This window comes from Ischnura elegans, chromosome 8 (assembly GCF_921293095.1).
Source record: "Ischnura elegans chromosome 8, ioIscEleg1.1, whole genome shotgun sequence".
NCBI lineage: Eukaryota > Metazoa > Arthropoda > Insecta > Odonata > Coenagrionidae > Ischnura > Ischnura elegans.
In genome coordinates, this window is record NC_060253.1 from 61237354 (window position 1) to 61259173 (window position 21820).

The 21820-nt window shown below is 36.9% G+C and overlaps 1 protein-coding gene across 3 annotated transcripts in view; it reads right to left on the minus strand.

Moving 5' to 3' along the window:
* Positions 1-21820, minus strand: part of LOC124163554 (aquaporin AQPAe.a-like) — a 471658-nt gene that overhangs the window by 180992 nt on the left and 268846 nt on the right. For all 3 annotated transcript variants that reach the window (XM_046540538.1, XM_046540540.1, XM_046540539.1), the window contains exon 3: positions 8644-8787. In XM_046540538.1, coding sequence (XP_046396494.1) covers positions 8644-8787 — 144 coding nt within the window. The remainder of the gene's footprint in view (positions 1-8643; positions 8788-21820) is intronic.

Here is a 21820-nt window from a genome sequence, read left to right on the forward strand (position 1 = left end):
AAACATCTTTTTCAGGCTGTTAAAAATGCAGCTTTTCTCTCATTTTCAACTAGATGGCCTTTTTAACATTTTAACTGCTGAAAATGTATAAATTCTTTTTGTATTTCCTGCAAAAATATCCCTATTACAGTCAGAATAAATGTGTATGAATTTATTACATATCTGAATAAATGCTTCAATAAAAATATATGAAACGTTATAGTCATGCTAGAGGATTATTCAGCTTTAAAACAATTTAAGTTGCAACGTACATTAAGGCCAGGCAACGGAATCTTATAACTCCGATCTTATTTAGTTTTACGAATTAAAAAATATTTAGTGAAACTTAGAGGACATGAAACTATAAAGTATTTTAATCACTATTTCTTCACAGCTATATCTAATTATGAAGGGTTGCTAATTATTTTAATTGAATATATTTGAATAAAGTTGTCAAGAATTTCCGCTATGGTTATATAATGAGTGGTGGGCATATTTGCGCGTGATATTGTTCGGAATAAAATATGTTCACAGCCTTGGTTGAAAAGATAAGGAAATTACCATGCAAGGCGAATTACTTTCCCCTCTGGCAATTTTGCTCTTATTGTGCGCTTGGAGGTGACTCCGTGATGTTATAACGCTGGCTAGTACGCTGGTAGCTCCTGAAATGCATAGCTAAAAATCTATCATTTCTTAAAATTGCAACAATTTTACGTAATTGCAAAATATTTAATCTAACATAACGAAATATTCGGAACCGCAGTGTGTGCGATTGCCATTCAGAATCATATAAAAAGGAGTCAAAATTTAATTCTAATTAGGTATTGTAATAGAAAAATATTAAAATAGCTTAATTCGTAAGAACACGAACTTGAAAAATTTTCCCAACCTCTCTTTACAATTTTGCCAATTTTCAGTATAGAACGCTTAACACAGTTTTTGCTCCCGTAATACAATCTTTCAAACCGTCCAATCCCAGAAATATTACGGTTTTAAAGAACCTGATCATCTCTTTTGCCGAATTGCCGTCTGCCGTCGCATCTTATAATGCGAGCTTCGAACCAAGCTTCAGGCCAACCAGTACCCCGCAATACGATTCCACGTTCTTTGTGTGCATTCAAATCTTATCTCTCCTCCAGGGAACTGAAGATAATTTATTGCATTGGCAACGATCATATTTCCACGCTTATCCACAGCTTCTACATTAATAGTACCGCGCCGGTGCAGCTCCGATAACAAAAAGATTACGGTTCAGCAGAGCTCACAAACGACAAAGCGCGACAATGGGCACCCTGATCGTCCGCGCTCTTAATAACCGTTTTGTGGTTAAGCACGTAACAGAGCGTGGAAAACTTATCGAGAATCAGATAGCATGTTTAAATTCTAAAAACTTTTTTCGTGAAAATGTATGCTGAAACAGCTTTGTTCACTCCGATCGTGGGTTACTTAGCGATATGGGGAACAATAAGCTTAATAATCCTGTACAATTAGCCCACATAGCCGTCAATGTGAATTTGGGCCACGTACGATGGATTTTTGGCACTTGGGGTATTATGGTTACGTTGATATTTCAACAAGAGGAGAGGTAGACAATTTTATCAGTGCATGGTGGCTATTTTGAAAAATAAAACGATATAAATGGACCGCAATACAAGAATATGAATAATGGGAGAGAGATAAAATATTAGATATTATGTGTAGTTACAGTAATGAAGGGTGCATAAATATTTTGAGACCACAAGCATAAACATAGAAAGTAATTCATCCCGCATTATTTTTCTCTTTTAGAAGTAATCTACAATACTTTCCCGAATTCATAATGGCATGTAAGAAATGCTATGCTGACTAAGCGAAGTTATCATGCTTTTATACCAATTGAATTTAAAATTATTTGAAATTTCAAACACTGACCATTACACTGATACAAAATTCTGTAGAAAAAATTCATGTATCTACTTATTCTCTATCACTTTATGATTAGTGCATGTATCGAAGGCTCTAACGATTTTTAAAACCTCTGCCTTAATTATTTAAACGCATATATTCTCAACTGGCATGCTATGAATTTTGATAGTAAGAAAGAGTACTTATAATTTATATTATGTTTTTAAATTTGTCTGCATTTCAAAATGCAAAAATGCTGATCCTGAGAAAATATTGGGGAAAACTTTTTAAATCAGAGATACAGACGAGTGTGTACAAGGGCCTACACATTTACCCTGATAACTTAAAAAAGTAAAGCGTAGGATTTGGCACTTTTAGGCTTGACTGCTTCAAGAATTTTCTCGGGTAGTACACCGGGTCAGGAAGTCCATTTGTGCCGACGTTTCGATCCCCGACTCTAGGATCATTTTCAAGGTAAGATGATTTTCATCCCCAGACCTTACATAGGTCCCCTCACTGGCTTGTAATTTGTAATTGGCCTCCACTTACTTTAAATTGATCACCAGGTAAAATATAGAAACGTAGGTCCCTGACCAGTTATTCGACTAGGAACATTATTTTTAAGAAAAATGATAGCGAAAGTATTCAACGAGAAATTAATGATGGAAAAGGTTGATTTTGCGGAAGTACTGCGTCCTCTTAATTTGAATAATATCATCGTAATTACACACTTTAACGTAAAAATATTAACTCAGGTCGAAGAAAAAGTGAACATTTTATTACTCCCTCAATTTTTAGGTACAAAATCTGAAGATATAAAAATCTATTTTGATTAAAAATCAGAATAGTATCAGAAATTATAATATAGCAATAGCTTCACAAATTTCTTCGGGCGTCACTTATTGTTGCACCAGGCGAAAGTCAAGAAGTGCACAAAAATTATAAAATCTTTAGCCGAGTCACGGGAACACAAAGCCCTGATATTAGTTTTTAAATATTGGAACGGTTTCAAAAACTTCTTCGGTCATTACTTATTATCCTCACAGGTAAAAAAGGCAAAATTTGCACAAAATATTTCGCCGCGTCACGGGTTCACGAGCTCCATGAACTTGGGGCCCCTTCTACCTCCGGCTTGCGTCACAATCCCTCCGAAGTAGTTCCGGCACGAAGCGAGGGGAGAATTCTTACATTTCCGCGGAATTTTAAATCACAGTACACGTGTTCCAACATCGCGGGGCGAATGTCAACTGTGTTGGCTCGGCAAACAGAAAGAGGACGCAACCGCGTTTGCCACGTCAAGGTCTCTTGCTATCTGCCGCTGCACCGACCGGAGTAGGACATATATATATGTACTATCATCAAACAGCCCCAAAACCCACGGGTCCAACAGAAAACAAGAATGGACACGATGAACCGGAGAAGAAATAAAATCGAGGAAAGCTTATCCCTGACGACGGTGTAAATTATTAACCGTTGTATCAAATTTCGTTATTATATAAGTAAAAACTTGGGTTCGTACCAATAAAAAAATTGCGTATTTTATTATATTGCAGTCCGTCCTCATCACAATCAATTAATCATCGTTTGAGCATAGAAAGTGAGACTTTTCGCTTTCTGTTCGTAAGCTAAAAATCACTATGCATCACGTAGTGCTATTGGAATTTTCCAGAGACACGTATACAGATTGCCCAATCAATCTAATGGCAGTATATCTCGTATATGCACCATGGTTAAACAGCATCCATTCCAAGGATCAAGAGAGATTATAATCGAACACGATGGATTAGAGAATAAATTAGATCCAGGGAAAAGGATTCCTACCACTAATGCTATGTAAAACTATGAATTTGACTAAGGTGTAAAATGTATAGGTAATTTACACCGTAGTCAGGCAGACAGTAATACTAGTTAATCAGGTAAGCCATCCGGAATTAGGGTTAGTTGTGTTAAGAAAATGAAGTGGAATATTTCAAATAAAAATGCCTCCGAGGAGCGTAGTGGCCCACTGGATAGAGCAATTGTTCAGAGCTGTATTAGAGCTACTGATTTGAGGGTAGAGATCAAATCCTGGGTAATGCCATAAGATATTCCAGACAAAAATATTATGAGTGAGAGTTGGGCATGGGAAAGAAACTGGCCCTGCTACCATGAATTCTCGAAATGCACACCTCTGCAGCTTAGCATGTGGTGAGATCTACCTTCACCCACCTGAATAAACCTTCCAATTGAACCTCTGAAAGTGACTAACTAGAAATCTCTCATCAAAAACAGTTGATGATCGATGATGCGATGTCCGTATACTACGTGAGGTGAAAATTCACGATCCTTCATGCAGTATAGTGGGAGTTCCAATAGTTTCCCCTTTGTTTGGTTTGTTCTCTTTAACATATGAATTTTATGCACATTTTGCATGAATCGCCCATAATCCTCGCTTATCATACCGCAGGCCACAGTTTCGAATCCCGCCTGGATAGGTTACCACTATCTAGGGCATGGATGTGTGTGATCGTGCATTGTTGGTTGTAATGAAGGATCTAAGGTTTTCCCGGCGAATAGATTGGAGGAAGAGTTCTCGGGTTTCCAGTCAGGTCCAAGGGGTTTTAAGCACCGACGTTTCGAGGGCGAAGTCCGCCATCGTCTTCAGGGTGAATCTGAAGACGATGGCAGACATCGCCCTCGAAATGTCGGTGTTGAAAAACCCCGGCTGGAAGTCACCCGAGAACTCTTCCTCCAGTTGTTGGTTGTAGTTGAAACCCTCGATGCAAAGGCCTCATTGTGATGTTTTCAGAGCTAATTGAGTTTTTTAAAAGTAAATAAATAAAAACGTTTTACCGAAATCATGGCCGGAAATACAATGTCCATGGCCGAAAGCAGAATGTACAAAGCGAGTTTTCATTTCTATACATTTTTGTATTTCAGATATAGGTTAATTTTGATAGAGGTAAATGTAAAGTGTCTTTAAAATTTCAAGATGATAACTACAATAGGCGCTACGCGGGTAATGTGACCGCTTTAGATGGAGTGACACTTTCCCTAAATAACCTTTGGCCCACACGAGTCATTGCTCCTCCCACTGAATTTCCTGATCGATTTCCAAATTTCGATTGGATACTCGTAACTAGCTCATTATTCGAGAGTGTAAGGGGGAGGAGTGAACAAAAAAAACACACGATCGGCGTGCTCTCCGCCCGCCGATTCCATCTCTTCTCCTCTGGTCGCGGCACCGACGACGATAAATATCCGCGTGAATTACGACGGGCGCACTAAAAACGTCCGCGGGACGACATATCTCGGGGCGCCGGGGACAGTAATTGAGCTATTACGAACGATCGCGCCTCCTCCTCCCATTGCATACAGCAACAACCGACGGCCTCCTGACAGAAAGGAGCGATTACACGCATCCAGTTTGGTGCGGCGACTTTAACATACCGTAAACCGGTACAACTTTGCCGAGCAGGACAACTTTGCCAGCTTTTGAAAAATATTATGTTTGGCGCCCAACCAAGTTCCCGAACTAATCAAGAGAAGCACCTATGTTTGCATCACACTGGGGATATAATTGACCCTCCTTGCCATTAAACCCGAGGCATCTTTACCTTTTCCGACGAAAATGTCAGTTTTCTTTTAATAATGAAGTTATTGAATGTAAAAAAAAATTTTTTCAATTTTTTGAGAACAACTATGCACAATATAAAATTATTTTCAGCTTTAAAGCAATTTAAGTTACAACGTACCTTAAGGACAGGAAACCGGATCTTATTACTCAGATCTGACTTAGTTTTACGTATGAAAAATTATTTTGTGGAACTTAGGCTAATTATGAATTAGAGGACATGGCACGATGAAGTATTGTGATGACTATTTCTTCACAACTATGATTATGAAGGATTGCTACTTATTTCAATGTCACACTTTTGATCAATGTTGTCAAGAATTTACGCTATCGTTGCATAAAGAGTGGTGGGCATATTTCCGCGTTTGCGCATCATATTTTTCATATTAAAGACTTGTCAAAGTTTATTATTTTTGTATTTTTTTCAAAGTTATTTTTTTCCATTGTTTAATTGATATTCCCTGGCTATAACTCAGTTGGCAAAGTTGACTCAGTTCCAGGGAATCTTTGCCATCCATTCAATGGCAATTCATTTCAATTTTTTTAAGTATAAAAATTTTAAAAGTTTGACATATTTTCACCCATTTTGAGAGTAGAGACCAAGGCTAAATGTTTATGACGGTTTTAAAGCATTGTCGTACCTTTACTTAAAAGAAAGTAGTTGAAAAAGAATAAAAGTGGTAAAAATGTCTATTTTTACCGGTATTTCCCATCCTGGGGTTGATGAGGCCAAACGGTATGCCATTCCGAGTTGGCCGAAGTCATGGGGATCGGCAAGGAGACAACATATAGGAAGCCCATCCTGTAGGTAGATTACTGTTGCTACATCCCGATGCACCCGTCGCTTTGTACGAGGCGAGTTGAATAAGTAATGCTACGCAATTTTGTACGGTCAATTTTGGTTGAAAAGACTTGGCATTTCTTGCGGAAACATTTTCAAGTATTCCCGCTTCGTCTAGTATAGTTGCATTTACTTCCAATAAGTGACCGCACCATACGGAGCTGCTGAAATGGCGTCTGTAACGGAGGTGCGTTCCAAACAACGGTTAGTGATTGCAGTGGCGCGGCGAGGGGGATTTTTGGGGAATAAAAACCCCCCCAGAGCTTAGAGAAATGCTTAAGTTTAATCCATTTTACTTAATTGTATTGATATTACTAACATAATACCGTAAGGATTAATATAATATCCCTCAGAAAGCCGTAAAACTCACCAGTTTGAACCATTTATCTTAAAATTCCGCATTTTATTAATCTCGCTCCTACCGCTTATCCTAGTGGTTATACCTTACTACCACATACCACGGTATTACTTGCACCTAAACCTCCCCTCAGCTGAGGCGAAGAAGGATGTGAGGAAGATGGGAGCCCAATGGATATGGCAGGCGACCGCAGAATGTGAACGCGCCTAATAGTTGGTGAGGTAAAAGAAATTCTCGGTCTCGAATGACCACAGGAGTAAGTAATAGTAAGTAAACCTGTAATTGTGAGCGAGAGGTGCCAAATGGAAAGAATACTTTTCTTGTAATATGTTTATACTTGTGATATACCTCTAGCTCAAATTGAACACTTCTCCTAACCTCACAAGGGTCTTGGATCCTCCGACTTTTATCGATCCGTTATATTAAGCTATTTCTCAGTACTATTAGCCCGGGTACCAGCGAGAGTATCACACCCGAAGAGCCGGAATGACCGGACTGTCTTCCACGAATACCAATTCCTGAATTGTATTGGATACCGCGGTAACCTCTCGTCACCGCGGTAACGATATGCATCGGCGCCAAACAATGTTTAAAATATATAAACTGCGATAAAAATGGAGAGAGTGTACCCACCCCTACATCCTCCTTCCGAAATCAGTATCTATATACGCTATTGCTTCTTTTAATTGATGGTATATTGCATTAAATTGATGTGCATTTAATTTTAATGCAATATACTGACCTTCGTCAGTATATATTTAACCTCAACTATGTACTGACGAAACCAATTTATTTCAATAAATCAAGGAAGAAACGGTAGAAATATTTTTGAAAAATATATATCATGGCCACTGCATCCTAAGGTAATAAATATTTAGCTATTAAAGTGTCTGCCAAAAGATGGCCGTTTGTTCAACTTTATATTGACTACGGAACTGGAATGTTTGTTACTTTATTGGGTTTTCTTTCAAAAAATCCAAGGATGACTAACAGAATTGAAAATAATTTAAATGAAACAAAAATGTGAACAGAAATATTGTGTTAGCTAAAGCTACGGCGAAAGTAAAATCTTTTGAAGACACAATTCTTCGGCTCACTGGTCTGCATTCAGTTTTTTACACTTCAGGGCCTTAACAATCGCTGAGGAAAGTGAATGGAAAAACCGTCATTAAAAAAGCTTTAAGTCATGCGAGAGGTTGAGCTATTTTATTTTTCGAAAGGAAGAATTAAAAATAGGGTTGTTTGGCATTGCTTTGCATAGATGAATATTTGACAGCGGGAACAACCTTATCACGTTCTCTAAGGAATCCATATTGACATTAATTGCATTTGAAAAGTTTGACAGAAATTAGAGTTTTCCTTTGAATAAGGCAGACATGATTCAAAAATTTATCTTAAAGTTTCTGTTACAACCGAGATGAGGCGATAAATTGCTTCTATTTAGTATGTGTTGGATTATATCATTTTCTCCATCAAGAGTTCCTCAACATTATGTATTTTAATCCGACCATATATCATCTAAACTGAAACTATAAATAGAGCTTCAGCCACATGAAACTAAAAATTTGTATTCTTTAACAGTGCAAATATTGGTAGCTACTCAGCATATTCCTGAAATAAATCATACACTTAGTGCAAGAGAAAAAACACCTACAGGGCACAACTATGAAAGATAAATGATAAAGTTATGATGGGTTCCTCATTGCATACTTACATATTTTTTAAATCTATCTTCCACGTTCTTCTTGATAAAAAATATTTTTAAAAACACTTTAAATTCAGAGATTATAAATATAATATTAGAGTGAAGAAAATGACAAAAATCGTCTCATTACTATAAAGTAAAACTTCTGTCATATTCCAGCGTTACGCCTACAATAAAAATCACTCTCGTTCTATGAGGTAACAATATTGTTTAAATTCAAAATTTCACCCGAAGGAACATAATATTTTTTTAAAGTTTCTTACCTTAAGAACACCAAAACCGAAGATAGCCCCGAGACACTGGACGATGATGTAGAGGATAGCCCTTTGCCATGTTAGCATGCCCACAACCACCGAACAGACGGTCACAGATGGATTTACGTGCGCCTGACTGACGTGGCCAAACATCTGGAAAGAAAAATATAAATGGGAATTGCATCCATAAATCAATGTAGTTAAAAATAATGCAAAAATAAAATTTCAATTTCTCTGGTAAACCAGTCTCCAATGTCAATGGTTCTGTTCGTACACACCTATGTAAGCAACTCTACATGCATCGCATGTATGCAAACCCCACTTTAATATGAGTATCTTCATACTTGCCTATGGCATAGAAAAGCATGCAAGCTAGGGTGTGGGAGTTTCTAAAAGACACACCAACAGTTTTACAACATAGATGCCAGGAGTTGATTTGTTATGGGTTTCTCCTTTTGATCTAACATTTTCCAATGACAGTCCAATTAAATAAATTTATTTTTAGCATTGATAAAATAAATAGTTCATGTTTCTTTCTTAAAAGTTACATCTATCTAAAATATCCGTCCGAACTATTCTAAACCTGGATAACAAAAATGTCTAACTCAAAAAGAATGTACGGATTTCGTCGGGTAGCCCATTCCCGCCTAGAAAACTTGCTGCGAAAATTTGCAATCGTCAAGATATTTAGACGCGTTGCTCCAATAGCCGTCTTTGCTAATCAAGTGACATATTTTGCTGATACATCGACTAGATTTTTCACCCGTAGCTACATAGCTATACCGATAGGTAATGAGCTCAATTTCAATGAGTAACCTATTAAACGGTTGAATCTTCAGGACAAGCGTATTTTTCGGTGAAGGAAATTTAAAATAACATAAACAATACAATAATTACTTAAATATAATTTTCAGACAATAGGCGACCATGTCAAATTTCCATCACCCGTCTCTTTCCGTCAACGGAGTTATTACGAATGGCTTCAAAAAGTCTATCCATACAAAAGAGAATGTTTGTTTGTTTGTTTGTCCACCATGCATATACATACGGCGGCATTTATTGCGACCAAAGTTAGTATATATGTGCAACTCATTCTCTTGGACTCCTCACTACTACTTTCGGTTGCTTCCGACGCGTTATTTGCGTCGTTTTCTCATTACCGTTTGTTACGTCACGCCATACTACCTCTGCAGTTGGGCATCCTGGCATATAGGCACACCTCGTGACACGCTCAAATTAAATCCATAAATATCCTATATGATCATGAAATCCGAGTTCTAAGTTTCTCACTTATCTGGGTACTATCCTTCCCGAGCACCGCCGGATGGCCTGCTAGTAAACTAATAAGTGGATTAAGTCAACCCTCTTAGTGCCACAAGCCGATATATCGGCTTTCATTAAACATTGCATTACATTTATATCTTCATATCGTGTTTTTTCATGAAGTGCTACAAAACTCTTAAATTTATGTTGGCAATTTTTGCTAGTACCACCAAATTTCGGTGGCACCAAGAGGGTTACTAAAATATTGCTATATTTAGCAACACATAATTTAAAAAATTCGATAGCTAAAAAAGAGTACAGATTTTCTTCGAGAAATTCATAATAATATTTGGACGTAGCCGTAAGGCTATTGTGGGAGAAAATGGGTTAAGCCAAGAATAATTGCTGTCATCTAGACCCATAAACGTCCTTCGTCTTCCAATTCCTAGATCCTACTCCAAAATATCCCACCCAATTCATTCGACTTCATTACTGTTTCACTCCTCTAGGCACCGTTCATCTTTTCCTAGCTCTTCTAGCTGTGAGACCCCATTTATATCCCGTGGAAAAGAGACTCCCTCGGAATGCACCAGCATCTGGAATCGCTAATCGGCGAACGCGGAGACCTCCGTGATTGCGAATGATGCTGATGTGGAGCTCCCGGATGTATGCCCTTCCCTTCCTCCCCCACCCCCAATTCTCCACTCCACCCCGTTACTCTAATTAAAAGGGATTCATTCATTCAACCTGCCAGCCGGATTACATCTGGACGAATGGATGCTACGCACTTGAAGCTTAATTCACCCGTTTCACGCGGACAATTAAGTAATTTATAATGACAGAGAATTATTAAGTCTGGCGCGGAAAAAGGGGATTCGATGAGGCGGGGAAACTGACCTCCAGGGGTGGAGAGGAGGAAGGCGTGGGGGATTTTTAAGCTTCCAAATTGCGAGGAATAGGGAAAAGGAGGAAAAGAGAATGTGGTGGTGGGAAATTAGTGCCCCCCCCCCGAAAATTATAATTTTCGGGATCCCCACTAGGAGGCAGTGGAATCCTCGCTACCCCTCTTCCCCTTCTGGTCATCCTTCTTCATCAGCTAAATTGCAATTTTATACACAGTCCGAATTTGCCTCTTCATCAAAAGGAGGATAAGATTTTTATACTTGATAATTTTATACACCTTGTGCTGCAAACGATACCGAATAATTACCGAAACATTCATCTAGAGAGCTTTGAGCACATTAACATTAGAAATAAGTAACAATGAGAAATCCTCGTTGACCAACATAATTGCCCAATTATATGCTAATAATACCTTCTTTTATGTAAGCACTATCTACGTAATAAATTGCAGGTAACATTTTTCTTAAATTTTTATGATTTGCCTACGATTCAAAGAAAATCACAGGTGGACACGATGACACTTTTACAACTTAGTCACTTATTCAAAAAGGTAAGTTTTTGATGGGTGATAAAAATTCACACCCGGTGCTGTAAAAAATACCGGATAATTAGCAACATATTCACCTAGAGGGCTTTGAGCACAACAACCTTGGAAATAAGTAACGTTAATAAGACATCCACATTTACCGACAAAACTGTCTTATTATATCTAAGCACTATCTACATCGTACATATATGGCAGACTAATTTTTTCTAAGATCTTTACGATTTTACGATAAAAAGAATCACATGTGGGCGAGATGAAAGAAATAATTGAAGGTGTGATAGTCCAAGTGGTACAAGTGGTTTTTTTCCTAAACTCAATTAGGAACAGAAATTGGTAAGGAAAGCAAACGAGATCAACTGGATATTCAGAAATGCATTTTATTTTCCACTCGAGAGAAGGACAGACCAGAGAATTCCTCGCATCCCTTGCCTACCAAGTTTTTGTAAATTTCTTTCATAAATTTCTGCACTGAACTCTGTTTCGAAATAAAATCACTTATAACCCTTGGATTCTCACCCACTCAAGTGATAGTAGATATATTAAAATGCTTGGTGACCAAGGAATACAAGTGAGTCACTGTTCTCTGCTGACATCGAATGGAAAACAAATGCGCTCCTTAATATCTAAATGATATTGTTTGTTGTCTTTGCAAAATTTCAGTACTCTGTTTCGAAAAAAATCACATGTACCCACTTGCTTAGCTTCTCCCCACTCAATTATTAACTGAAATAACTCAAATCTTAAAAAAAAAGAATCCTTTTTTGGAAATATTTTTTTCCGAAAAAAACAATTCGAAGAAAATTAATTATTTTCCGACGAATTTAAGAGCATACAAAATGCTCCACCGAAAAATATTATTTTTCTCACATTAACGGGAAAAACCGATTGGCTGACTAATTATGTCGATTGGGAATCGCAGATAAAATCTTCAGTTAATGATGTGGGGCCTAAAATGAATCAACAATTACAGCTTTCCAGAGAAACTGGCATTTAAAATTTTTGAGGGTGGGATCGCTGGAGGTTATGGAGCTTATGCATTCAATTCATCAGCATTTATCACATTTTTTTTTTTTTCGAAAAAAAAATAAGTTTGAAATATTAATTCCACTCTCAGATTAAACGATTCATTTGTGTTTGGCAGCTAATCAAAGAAAATATGGCTTTAAATCCATCAATCCTTGCTTCGTTGATTTTGATAAAATGGCCGAAGTTTAATCATTGTTGAGGATCGATTTGGTTTATTAAACACACACACATGAAACCATTGTTGAAGGCTCTTCGGAAAATCAATCAACTTAGAGAACCTAATTACCATTGAGGTAGGAATTAACCATAAAAAATAAGAGTTTACGCATTCATTTTAAATAAAACCCTGATTAACGCATGGACGATAATCTATTAAAATATCGGCATGAGTTTCATGCCTAATTTCGCAAGTAATTCCACATTTCAATGGCTAAAATAGCTGTCATTACTAGTTTATTCAACGTTTTGCCTAACAAACATGCCATAGGAAGAAGAACTATTTAAAGAATCTGTTTACAGATTTGAAAATGCTACATCCAAATATTCATGAGCTCGTCGACAAAACCATGACTTGTTATTTAGAGGAATATTTAAATGACTTTTGAACGAAATGAATGAAAATTCAGGAAATGCAACTCATTTCTTATTGCTTACTACATAAAATCACCAAGATCACATTTTTTACTCTTTATACGACCTCTCAATAAATTTTGGTATAATTAATCCCTGATATCAAACTAATCTCATTATATTATGATGATAAAGCATTAATATAATAAATAATAAGGTGTGTACCATAAAAAGAGTTTCATGAAAAGGCAATTTATGTATGTACAAATTTTCATTAATATTTTTCGGTAAAGGTTGGGTAAATATACCGAGAAATCACACCCAAACCCATCTCATCATTTAAATATTATCGGCAATCTTTAAAAACAAACCTTTATGGCAAAATTCTCATAGGCTACAAATCATCTTAGGGCCTAAAATACATCCACTTGAATGAAATTAAAATTCAGTGATATTAGTGAGAGTTAGTTCTATTTTTAATGATAGAGAGTTAATAAGTGAGTTAGTTTTATGTTCCAAAACGATGACAAATATCAAATAAACCTTTCCAAATAAATGCAGTTATGAGAAGTTTGTGTGTATTACATGTTTAACTATGAATTCCAGACGAAGGAAAGCATCCACGCAAGAATAAATAATTTATGAATAAACATAATTTTTCATTCGTTAAATTTGCTATTTTTACCCTATATATTGAAATACAATCATATTGACTTTGCAGATCTAATTTATCGATAATTTGTATTTTACCTCGTCCAATTTCCGAGTAAGAACGCAATATCATGGTCGAGTAAGTACTTTAATAGAGGTTTGGTTGAATTTTGTCCGGAAAAAAAATGAAGATCGACTAGGCCATGCACCAGACACCCGCGCACACTGAGGTAAAGACCCTAGGGGGAAAAGACCCCATCTTTTGACGCATAATCTCCGGATAGACCATTTATACCGGGGCACTGCATTTCAATTCCCAAAGAACAGGAAGGAGACAACGCCACCGCCTCGGGCTCAATAGGGAATGGAAGACGGGATAGAAGGAAGTGCAGCCTGATGAACTCAATCTAGGAGTAATACTGAGACGTCTTAAGGTTTCCATCTTTCGTCCTATCTCTCCCGAGTCGAAGGCTCAGCGAACTCCATTGCATTTGAGATCTGACCCGCTTGAAATTGACAGACGCCGAAGGATTATTCCATCGTACAAGAGGGATAGTTTTACACATCTTCTAGACATTCCATTAAGATTGTATTAATTTTCAAATTTAAGTTTGTTTAAATACTATATTTGTATTCACACACATCCCTATTCCTCATTATGAAACTTAATTTTATTGCAGCAATGGAAATATATATTAACATTCAATTTACTTCCAAAGGTGAAACAGGAAAAAAACGTAATGTCTTTGATTTCACATCTTACCATGATGCAGCAGAATAAATGATACAAAAATATTGACTAGGAAAATTCTTATTATGTACTATTGGCACGATAAAATACGACAAAATAACAGTTTTTTGAAAACTTGCAATTTTATGCTGCCTCAGGTTGGACAGAGCCAATCACACTAGATCTCAGAAGCTGAAAGACAAATTTTATGATAATAATTCACGTATTTACTACTATTCACAAAAAACATTTTTGTTAAAACGAAGCATCACGCTCTTTCAACCGGCCATATTTTGTCTTTTCTATCGACGGACTTCTTGCTAAAAACACAACTTTTCACCACGAAATATCTTAGAAATATATCATGACGGTAAATGTTAAATTGACAGTTTCAAAAACACATCCCTATCCCTCACTATGAATCTCAACTCTATTATACCAAGGAAAAAAATATTTCAAATTTTACATTCCTTTTAAAGAAGAAACGGGAAGAAAATGCACCTTCTTTGATTCCGCCCTTCATCGAAAAGTTATGCTAATTTTATGCAGCAGTGTAAATGATGCTGACATATTTCTAAAAAGAACAAAACATACAACTTGCGATCAGCGCAACGAAATGGGTAACAATAACAGTTTTCAACAAGAGTAGAATTTTATACTTTCTCGAAAGGGCCTTGGTAAACCACACTTGATCTCATAATTCACTTTCAAAATTCATTTCACACTGAACTTTAAAAAAGGCATTTTTCAAGAAAATACCATTTAATAAATTGTTCAACAGATTCAGGCTTCAATAATAAATTTTTTGTAACGGAGTTAAAGATTAATTTCCAATTTTTTAAATAATAGTGCAAGAAATTACAACTTTTCACCAAAAACAACTAATTTTGTTAGGAGGATCACGTTCTAATAACCGGCAGTATTTTGTGTTTTCTCGCCGCAAATAACTTGCTCAAAATGTATTCTCCTCGAAATTTTCAAAAAATATATTGTACACCTATTAAAAAATTTTACGGATTTGAACAAATTCCTTTGTACTTTAAACACAGTTTTTTCATATCCCTTGAAAATGGCACATTGCAGCTGAAATTAATCGCGGTTGTGAAAAAGCTCTGTGGAAAGTACGAGGAACTTCCTTTTAAAATAGGTACCTTAAGTACGGCAAATCCAAGGAGTATCTCCTTTATCCATTAATTTAACATATTACAGTTTATCTAATGTAAAAAACCTGTGCACCCATAAAAATAAATGCAAGCATATATTGATCTGGATCTACTTTCTTTCAGCCTGTAAATTTCAAGAGAATACAAGCTAAACGTCACGCAATAAGGCCGGTGGAAAAGGATTAATGCATCCATTAACTCTTTCTAACCCAGAGCTCCTTCCCGGAGAATTTAAATTTGAAGACTTCCCGATTGTAAAAATTTTAAAATATTCTACTCGATCGTAATTATTTTGGCAGCAACCTATTTCGTCATTAAACTAAACAGCACAAAAGAACACGTTGTTTAAATATTTCCTTAATAGACTTAAAATGTAAACCCTTTTGACGTTAGAAGTAACATTGGGTTATAATGAGTTAATCCCTTATTTTTATGAAATAGCGCTATTACAGAGGAATTAGAGTTAATGTGAGACATCATAGGTTTCCATCCTCCTCCCTCCAGTCTTTCTCCTAATACGTGGAAAAATCAGCCTTCTCCTAGCAATTGAGAGTTACCCTGCGTGACTACGACAGGCTCTAGTACGGAGTAGTAAGAGGGAAGATAGACTGGATTTTCTTGAATAGACCACTCGAATCCAATTCCCGAGCAAATCCCGACTCGACGTCGATGTGAGCTCTGGAATGAACTACCGGAGCCTGGGATGACATGAGCGCTTTCTGCTGGTAGAAACTAAGAAAGGAAGATCATAATGAAGATAAGGAAGGAGTCCCTGACGCTAGAGCCGCTACCACAGATAAAGTATAGAGAAGAAAAGTCTTCTTCAGGCACTGAGCTAATGAAACCAGGATGAAATTCGGGGAAACCTTCGTAGTTACAAGTACACACTCTTTTCTTGCTTAGTTCACTAACTGAATAGACATGAAAGAGGATGTTTTTCTATCCCCGATACCAGATATTGATCAGTTTGTATAGCCAAGCGCCCAAATATTGTACTTGGGACAATATTTCTCTCAGCATCAAATATATAACAATAATATTAGACGTAATTCCAATCACTGAAAACAATACACTGGCACAAGAAAAAATGAAAAAATGACTTATTTGAATGTAGATTAAACAAAAACTAGAAAAGAGTGCCAGAATTAAGCTTTTTTTACGTTATTTACTGGATTTAACAAGTCGCAAACATTAATTTGTAAGAAAAACATGTAATTCTACATACATAATACAGTGGAACTGATAAACAATCAATAAGAAGGGCAAAAATTTGTAGAAGTTGATGAGGATTAAATTCCATTCTCCCCTCAAAATACCTTTAAAGTTTTTTTTTTTTTCAAAGATTTTGAAGACTAAGTAACAAAGACTCCGAATATAATTTCTCCAACAAAGCTCGCAGAAGGTGACATCTTGAGCAAGACAACGTGCCCCTTCGACCTATTTCCCTAACTCCGAAAGTTAATGATGAACTTATTAGATTGACGCAGCCTCTGGACACTCACTCCAATTTTATCCCCGTCGGAATTGAAAAGTCATTTAGTTTTCTCAAAGAATGTTGCGATAAAAATCCTAAATGTGAGCTCGGATGATTCATTTCAAGCTAAATGGGTCTTTGGGAATTGGGGAAGGGTAATTAAATCAATTTCCAAATTCGTTTAACTCCAAATGAATTTTGTACCTACTTATAAAATCAATACTTTCATGTTGCTTAGTTGATACCTCAAGTTTTCTCATGCCTGATAACAGATTGAAATTACGAAAATATCATGAAAAGTTAAATAATTATTATAATAAAATTACTAACAATAATACATATAAAAATCATTTTAGAATAACATAAATACTGTGGGATAATTACCCTCCAGTTACTTATATTACGAGTACTCATTGTTAATCTGAAAGTTCTTAAGGTGCTTAAATTAAGGCCTCTTTTATACAGGGCAGAGTGCGATGAAAACGTGAACGGAGATGTTGTGATCAAAAGTGAGGAAAATGCATCGTTAAAAGTTTTATTTACTATTGACTCTTACAATTTGGTCAATGTAGAAGTTGTGCTTTTATGCTCCTGTTTGTAGTTTGCTCCCCATTACTAAGCTATATTCTTTGCTTTGGGGTGGAAATTAATGATGAATAAAGAGCACGTTAATTAATTATGCAGTTATTCATATGCTTTGACTCATAAAATATAATTAAATATTATTGATATTCCGGGACTCATGCCCTTGGAACATGGAGTACAAAAATACATATGAAATTATTAGCCATTAGCCACATAGAAAAGCACGACATATATCTTAATTATATCAAACATTCGGAATTAGGATATCAAATATTTTGTTATTGATTCTTAAGAGATTAAACTTAAGCTCAAGAGTTTGTAAAAATGTCAAAAATGTAGCGCAATCAACTACCATACAGTTTAGTAGACATGAGGTACAGTTCCATAGATAAAACTTAAATATATGATGAAGATGAAAGTCATAAAATCTAGATGGAAACTTGTCTAACGGAGTGGAATGTCAGATCGTCCTTGATTCCGAAACGTCTTAGATTGCGTTGAATACGGCATATTAAGTATGCGATATGAGTTATCTTGTTTTACGATTTCATGTGAGATTTCAAGATTACGACACCAAGCAACTCAACACTCTGTACCTGCGGTTTCGATATCCACGGTGACATAAAATGCCACCCGTGACAAAAAGTGCGACGAAATGCAAAGAGGATTTGCATTCCCTTGGAAGCATACGTCGGTGTTCATACCACGCACATCCACGACTTCCCCTCTTCTATATATCTCAAGCGAAACGCCCGACGTACCCCTCTTTGACGCCAACAGCCCTACCTTCGAGCAAAGACTGTCGTGAATTATCACCCTTGTGTCTCGGGAAGGTTTTTCGAGAAAGAATTGGGAGAATACGGGAGAAGATGTCACGACCGATCCCACGGTGAAAAAAAATATATGGTGGTGTCTAGAGGGATGTTTTCGTCCAGGTGGCAATCTCGGTACGCATTGCGGTGATTGCTTTGTTTATTTTACAGATGGGATGATGGAGTGCGATGGGACTTCCTTCTAATGTTCTTCGACAAGGTGTGCATTTTATGGAAATCGGGAGAGGCGCCAGTTGCCATTATTTCTAGCCCCCTCCGAGTTACTCATTCGGGTTGATACCTTTGTCAATACTGTTCCAATACTCAAGGACCAAGATCAACATCAGAGTACATGTGAGAGCCGGCTTTGGGAAATCACCCAAAGCTAAAGTGGTTCATGCAAATTATCATTTAAATAATATGCTTAGCCGTCAAAAATCCCTAAAGGAAAAAATTATCAACTTCGATATCGCTCATAGTATTCCATCCTATACTCGTGGTCGAAAATTCAATATTGTGGCAAGTTATATAGACTAATTTTCATTTAATTTTTCTCATTTCTACATATGTATGCCTCTTACTAGAGTCTACCGTAATTGATAATAGTTTGGTGGGGAGTCATGTTTGAATCTTTTTTTTTTGTTTTCTTTTCAGATATTTCCATGTCTAAAATCTTCTCCAATGTCCAAGAAAAGCTTTATAATTTTAGCTAGCCCAATCCTCATATTTAAAGTGCATGTGTATATGAAATGGAATTAGACTTTATTATTCAGAAAAGGGATACTTATTAAGGCTCTGTGGAGAAGAGTGCACGAACGAGAACAGAATATGAACAACTCCAAATCAATAAAAATAATTTCAAGTGTAAAGCTTCGTTTTCTTCATACTGGCGCTGGGGTACACATTTTTCTTTCAATGCTTCTCAACGAGGCACATTTTTTTATATGAATTGAGAGGAAAGCGAAACTCGCCATTTTTTCTTGCCCCTGACAGTGACTCTCGACTTGTCCCTGACAGTGATACTCGTGAGATGGTGCGTCTGTCAAAAGTAAACGAAGAGCTAGGGGTCAGGATCGCGATCTTCGAATTCAAGAGAGCCGGCTTTTTACTGATGGGAGAAATGACCGACACACTCACGTTAGTTGCATGATTAATATCATATTCACTGCTAGCCACTCAAAGCCAGCTGTTAGCATAATTTTTTAAAGTACCTACCATTTACATAGATAACAATTTTCAATTGGAATTAAAAGTAGAGTAACTAGCCTACAGGAAAAAAGAATTTTTAAGTGACAGTTTTTCGTGAAATTTAATCACTCATGCAATGTCGTTAGAGACATTGATGATGGCTAGAGATGCGCGAAAATCGCGAATACGATTAATGCGATACAGATACGATGACTGGACTTTTATGATATTTTTACGCAAATTTGCCTTTCGACGGCAAAATTCGTACATTTTGTGCCGAGCGCAGTTTAAATGCTCCGCCGACACAAACCGTATAAAGCATGAGAGCGACTGGTCAGCTGCTAGTTGGCTGGGACTCTACGTGGCCGCGAACTACAAGTGGGCGCGGGCAAGCTACACCTCCGCCACCATATGTCTTACTCCTTAATTTAATATTGTTCTACAGCATAATTATTTAAAATATTCTGTATTTTGTCATATAACTGTGTTTCACTACATTTTATCGTCATCTACCTAATTATGAAAATAAAAGAATAGACGCTACAAAATGCGATAAATCTAATCATGGTATAACGTGCTTAAACCATGGTCAAAAGTGTGGCGATTTAAATTGTGGAAATTTCTCACGTGATCGTTTATTTTACCCCGGATACCATTTGTTTAAAAAAAAGTCAACGCGGATACGCTTTCATAATTGATCAGAGCTTTTTCTAAACATTGGAGAGATTTGAAACACCAAAGAGCTAAATATAAATCTATATTTACCAAACTATTATCTTACAATTAGCCAAACATTAATTTTGACTCCACTACATTTGATGGTCGTTCCTCAGATACACTGAACTCGTAGTGAGATTTCAAGTGAAGTAAATATTGCACATACCTGATGAGAGGACTGTTCCTAAATTTATGATTGCAAATTTATGAACTATTAAAATAGATGCACTATTCGTGTCATGGTATCGTATGTAATGTCGTAAACTAACCACTCGCCACTATTGAATAAGGCTGATTGAGTCATACATATGTCTCACATCTACAGAACACACGATTGAAGGAAATGAAACATTAAATTAGGATTTTTTACAATGGGATCCAAAAGGGGGCGTGAAAAACAAATTATTATCCATGCAAGAAGTTATTGGCGCAAAATAACCTAGAGAACATCCCATTGAGCTAAATTTCTGTATGGCAACAGCATTCCAAGATATAGTGATTAACTCTAAAGGTGAAGAATGGCACGTTTTCTGAAATGACGTCGATGACGGTACATAAATCACAGAGGGAAACCCCGATAGCTTTAATTAATGTAACACTATAGGAAAGCACAGGATCATACATCATAGATGAGTGTCAAATCATATTAAACAAACTGGATCTGCTACGGGTAAAGAAGGGTGGCTTGTAAGAGCCCCGACCCCATACACACTGTAATACCAATTCTTATCCTAATATATAGTATAGAATGCCCAATAGCTACTGAAATCGATGCATCGCTCCCTATCGACCGATCGTATTTTGTCTTGCTTGGTGGCGTATTATTCCAGTGAGATTTAAGTTGAGTGAATCGGTTTGGTGTGGTAGCTAGTGTGTTGACTTCCCATCTCGTGGGCTCGGGTGGCGGTGGCAGAGAATTTTCAGAGACTGAGTAGGCTTCTAGACATTTCAAGCGCAACACTCCGTCCGTCGGATGGGGCGTTAAGCCTTGGTACCTTTGGCGCCTTTAGTTAAGAGCCGGAAAATGCCGACACCAGGTTTCTCTCCACCCTTCTTTCCCTACCCTTCACTCATGGTGCAAATTACCTCAGCTATCGGTCGCCTACTCCATTTACTATACCATGCCAACTTGAGTTAATACCTTGAAGATTCCTGGATATATATAATAGACCTCTTTGAACATCTGCTTCGCTAATTAAAAAAAAAAACATCTGAAAAAATAGCTACAACAAACTGTCAAACTTGAAATATGACCAAATTTTGGGAAGGATCTACTTTGTACATCCTGAAAATTTGAAAATGATTGCAAAAGTTTTAAATTGATCACGCTTGACCAAAAAAGACCGGTCGAACGGAAGCGACGCGTCTACTTATTACTCTTTCTACCGGCTACCACTAGATGGCGTTTGTTGTTCCAACAAGTCAAGACGGCAGAATACGTTCGCGATCGCAATGTGTGCGCGTGTTAGGAGATTGGGTGGTGAACAAAAAAAGAAAGTGATGGTATGAGGATGGGGAAACGAGACGCGTTGGGAGGTGGTGACAGAAGTCGCGATT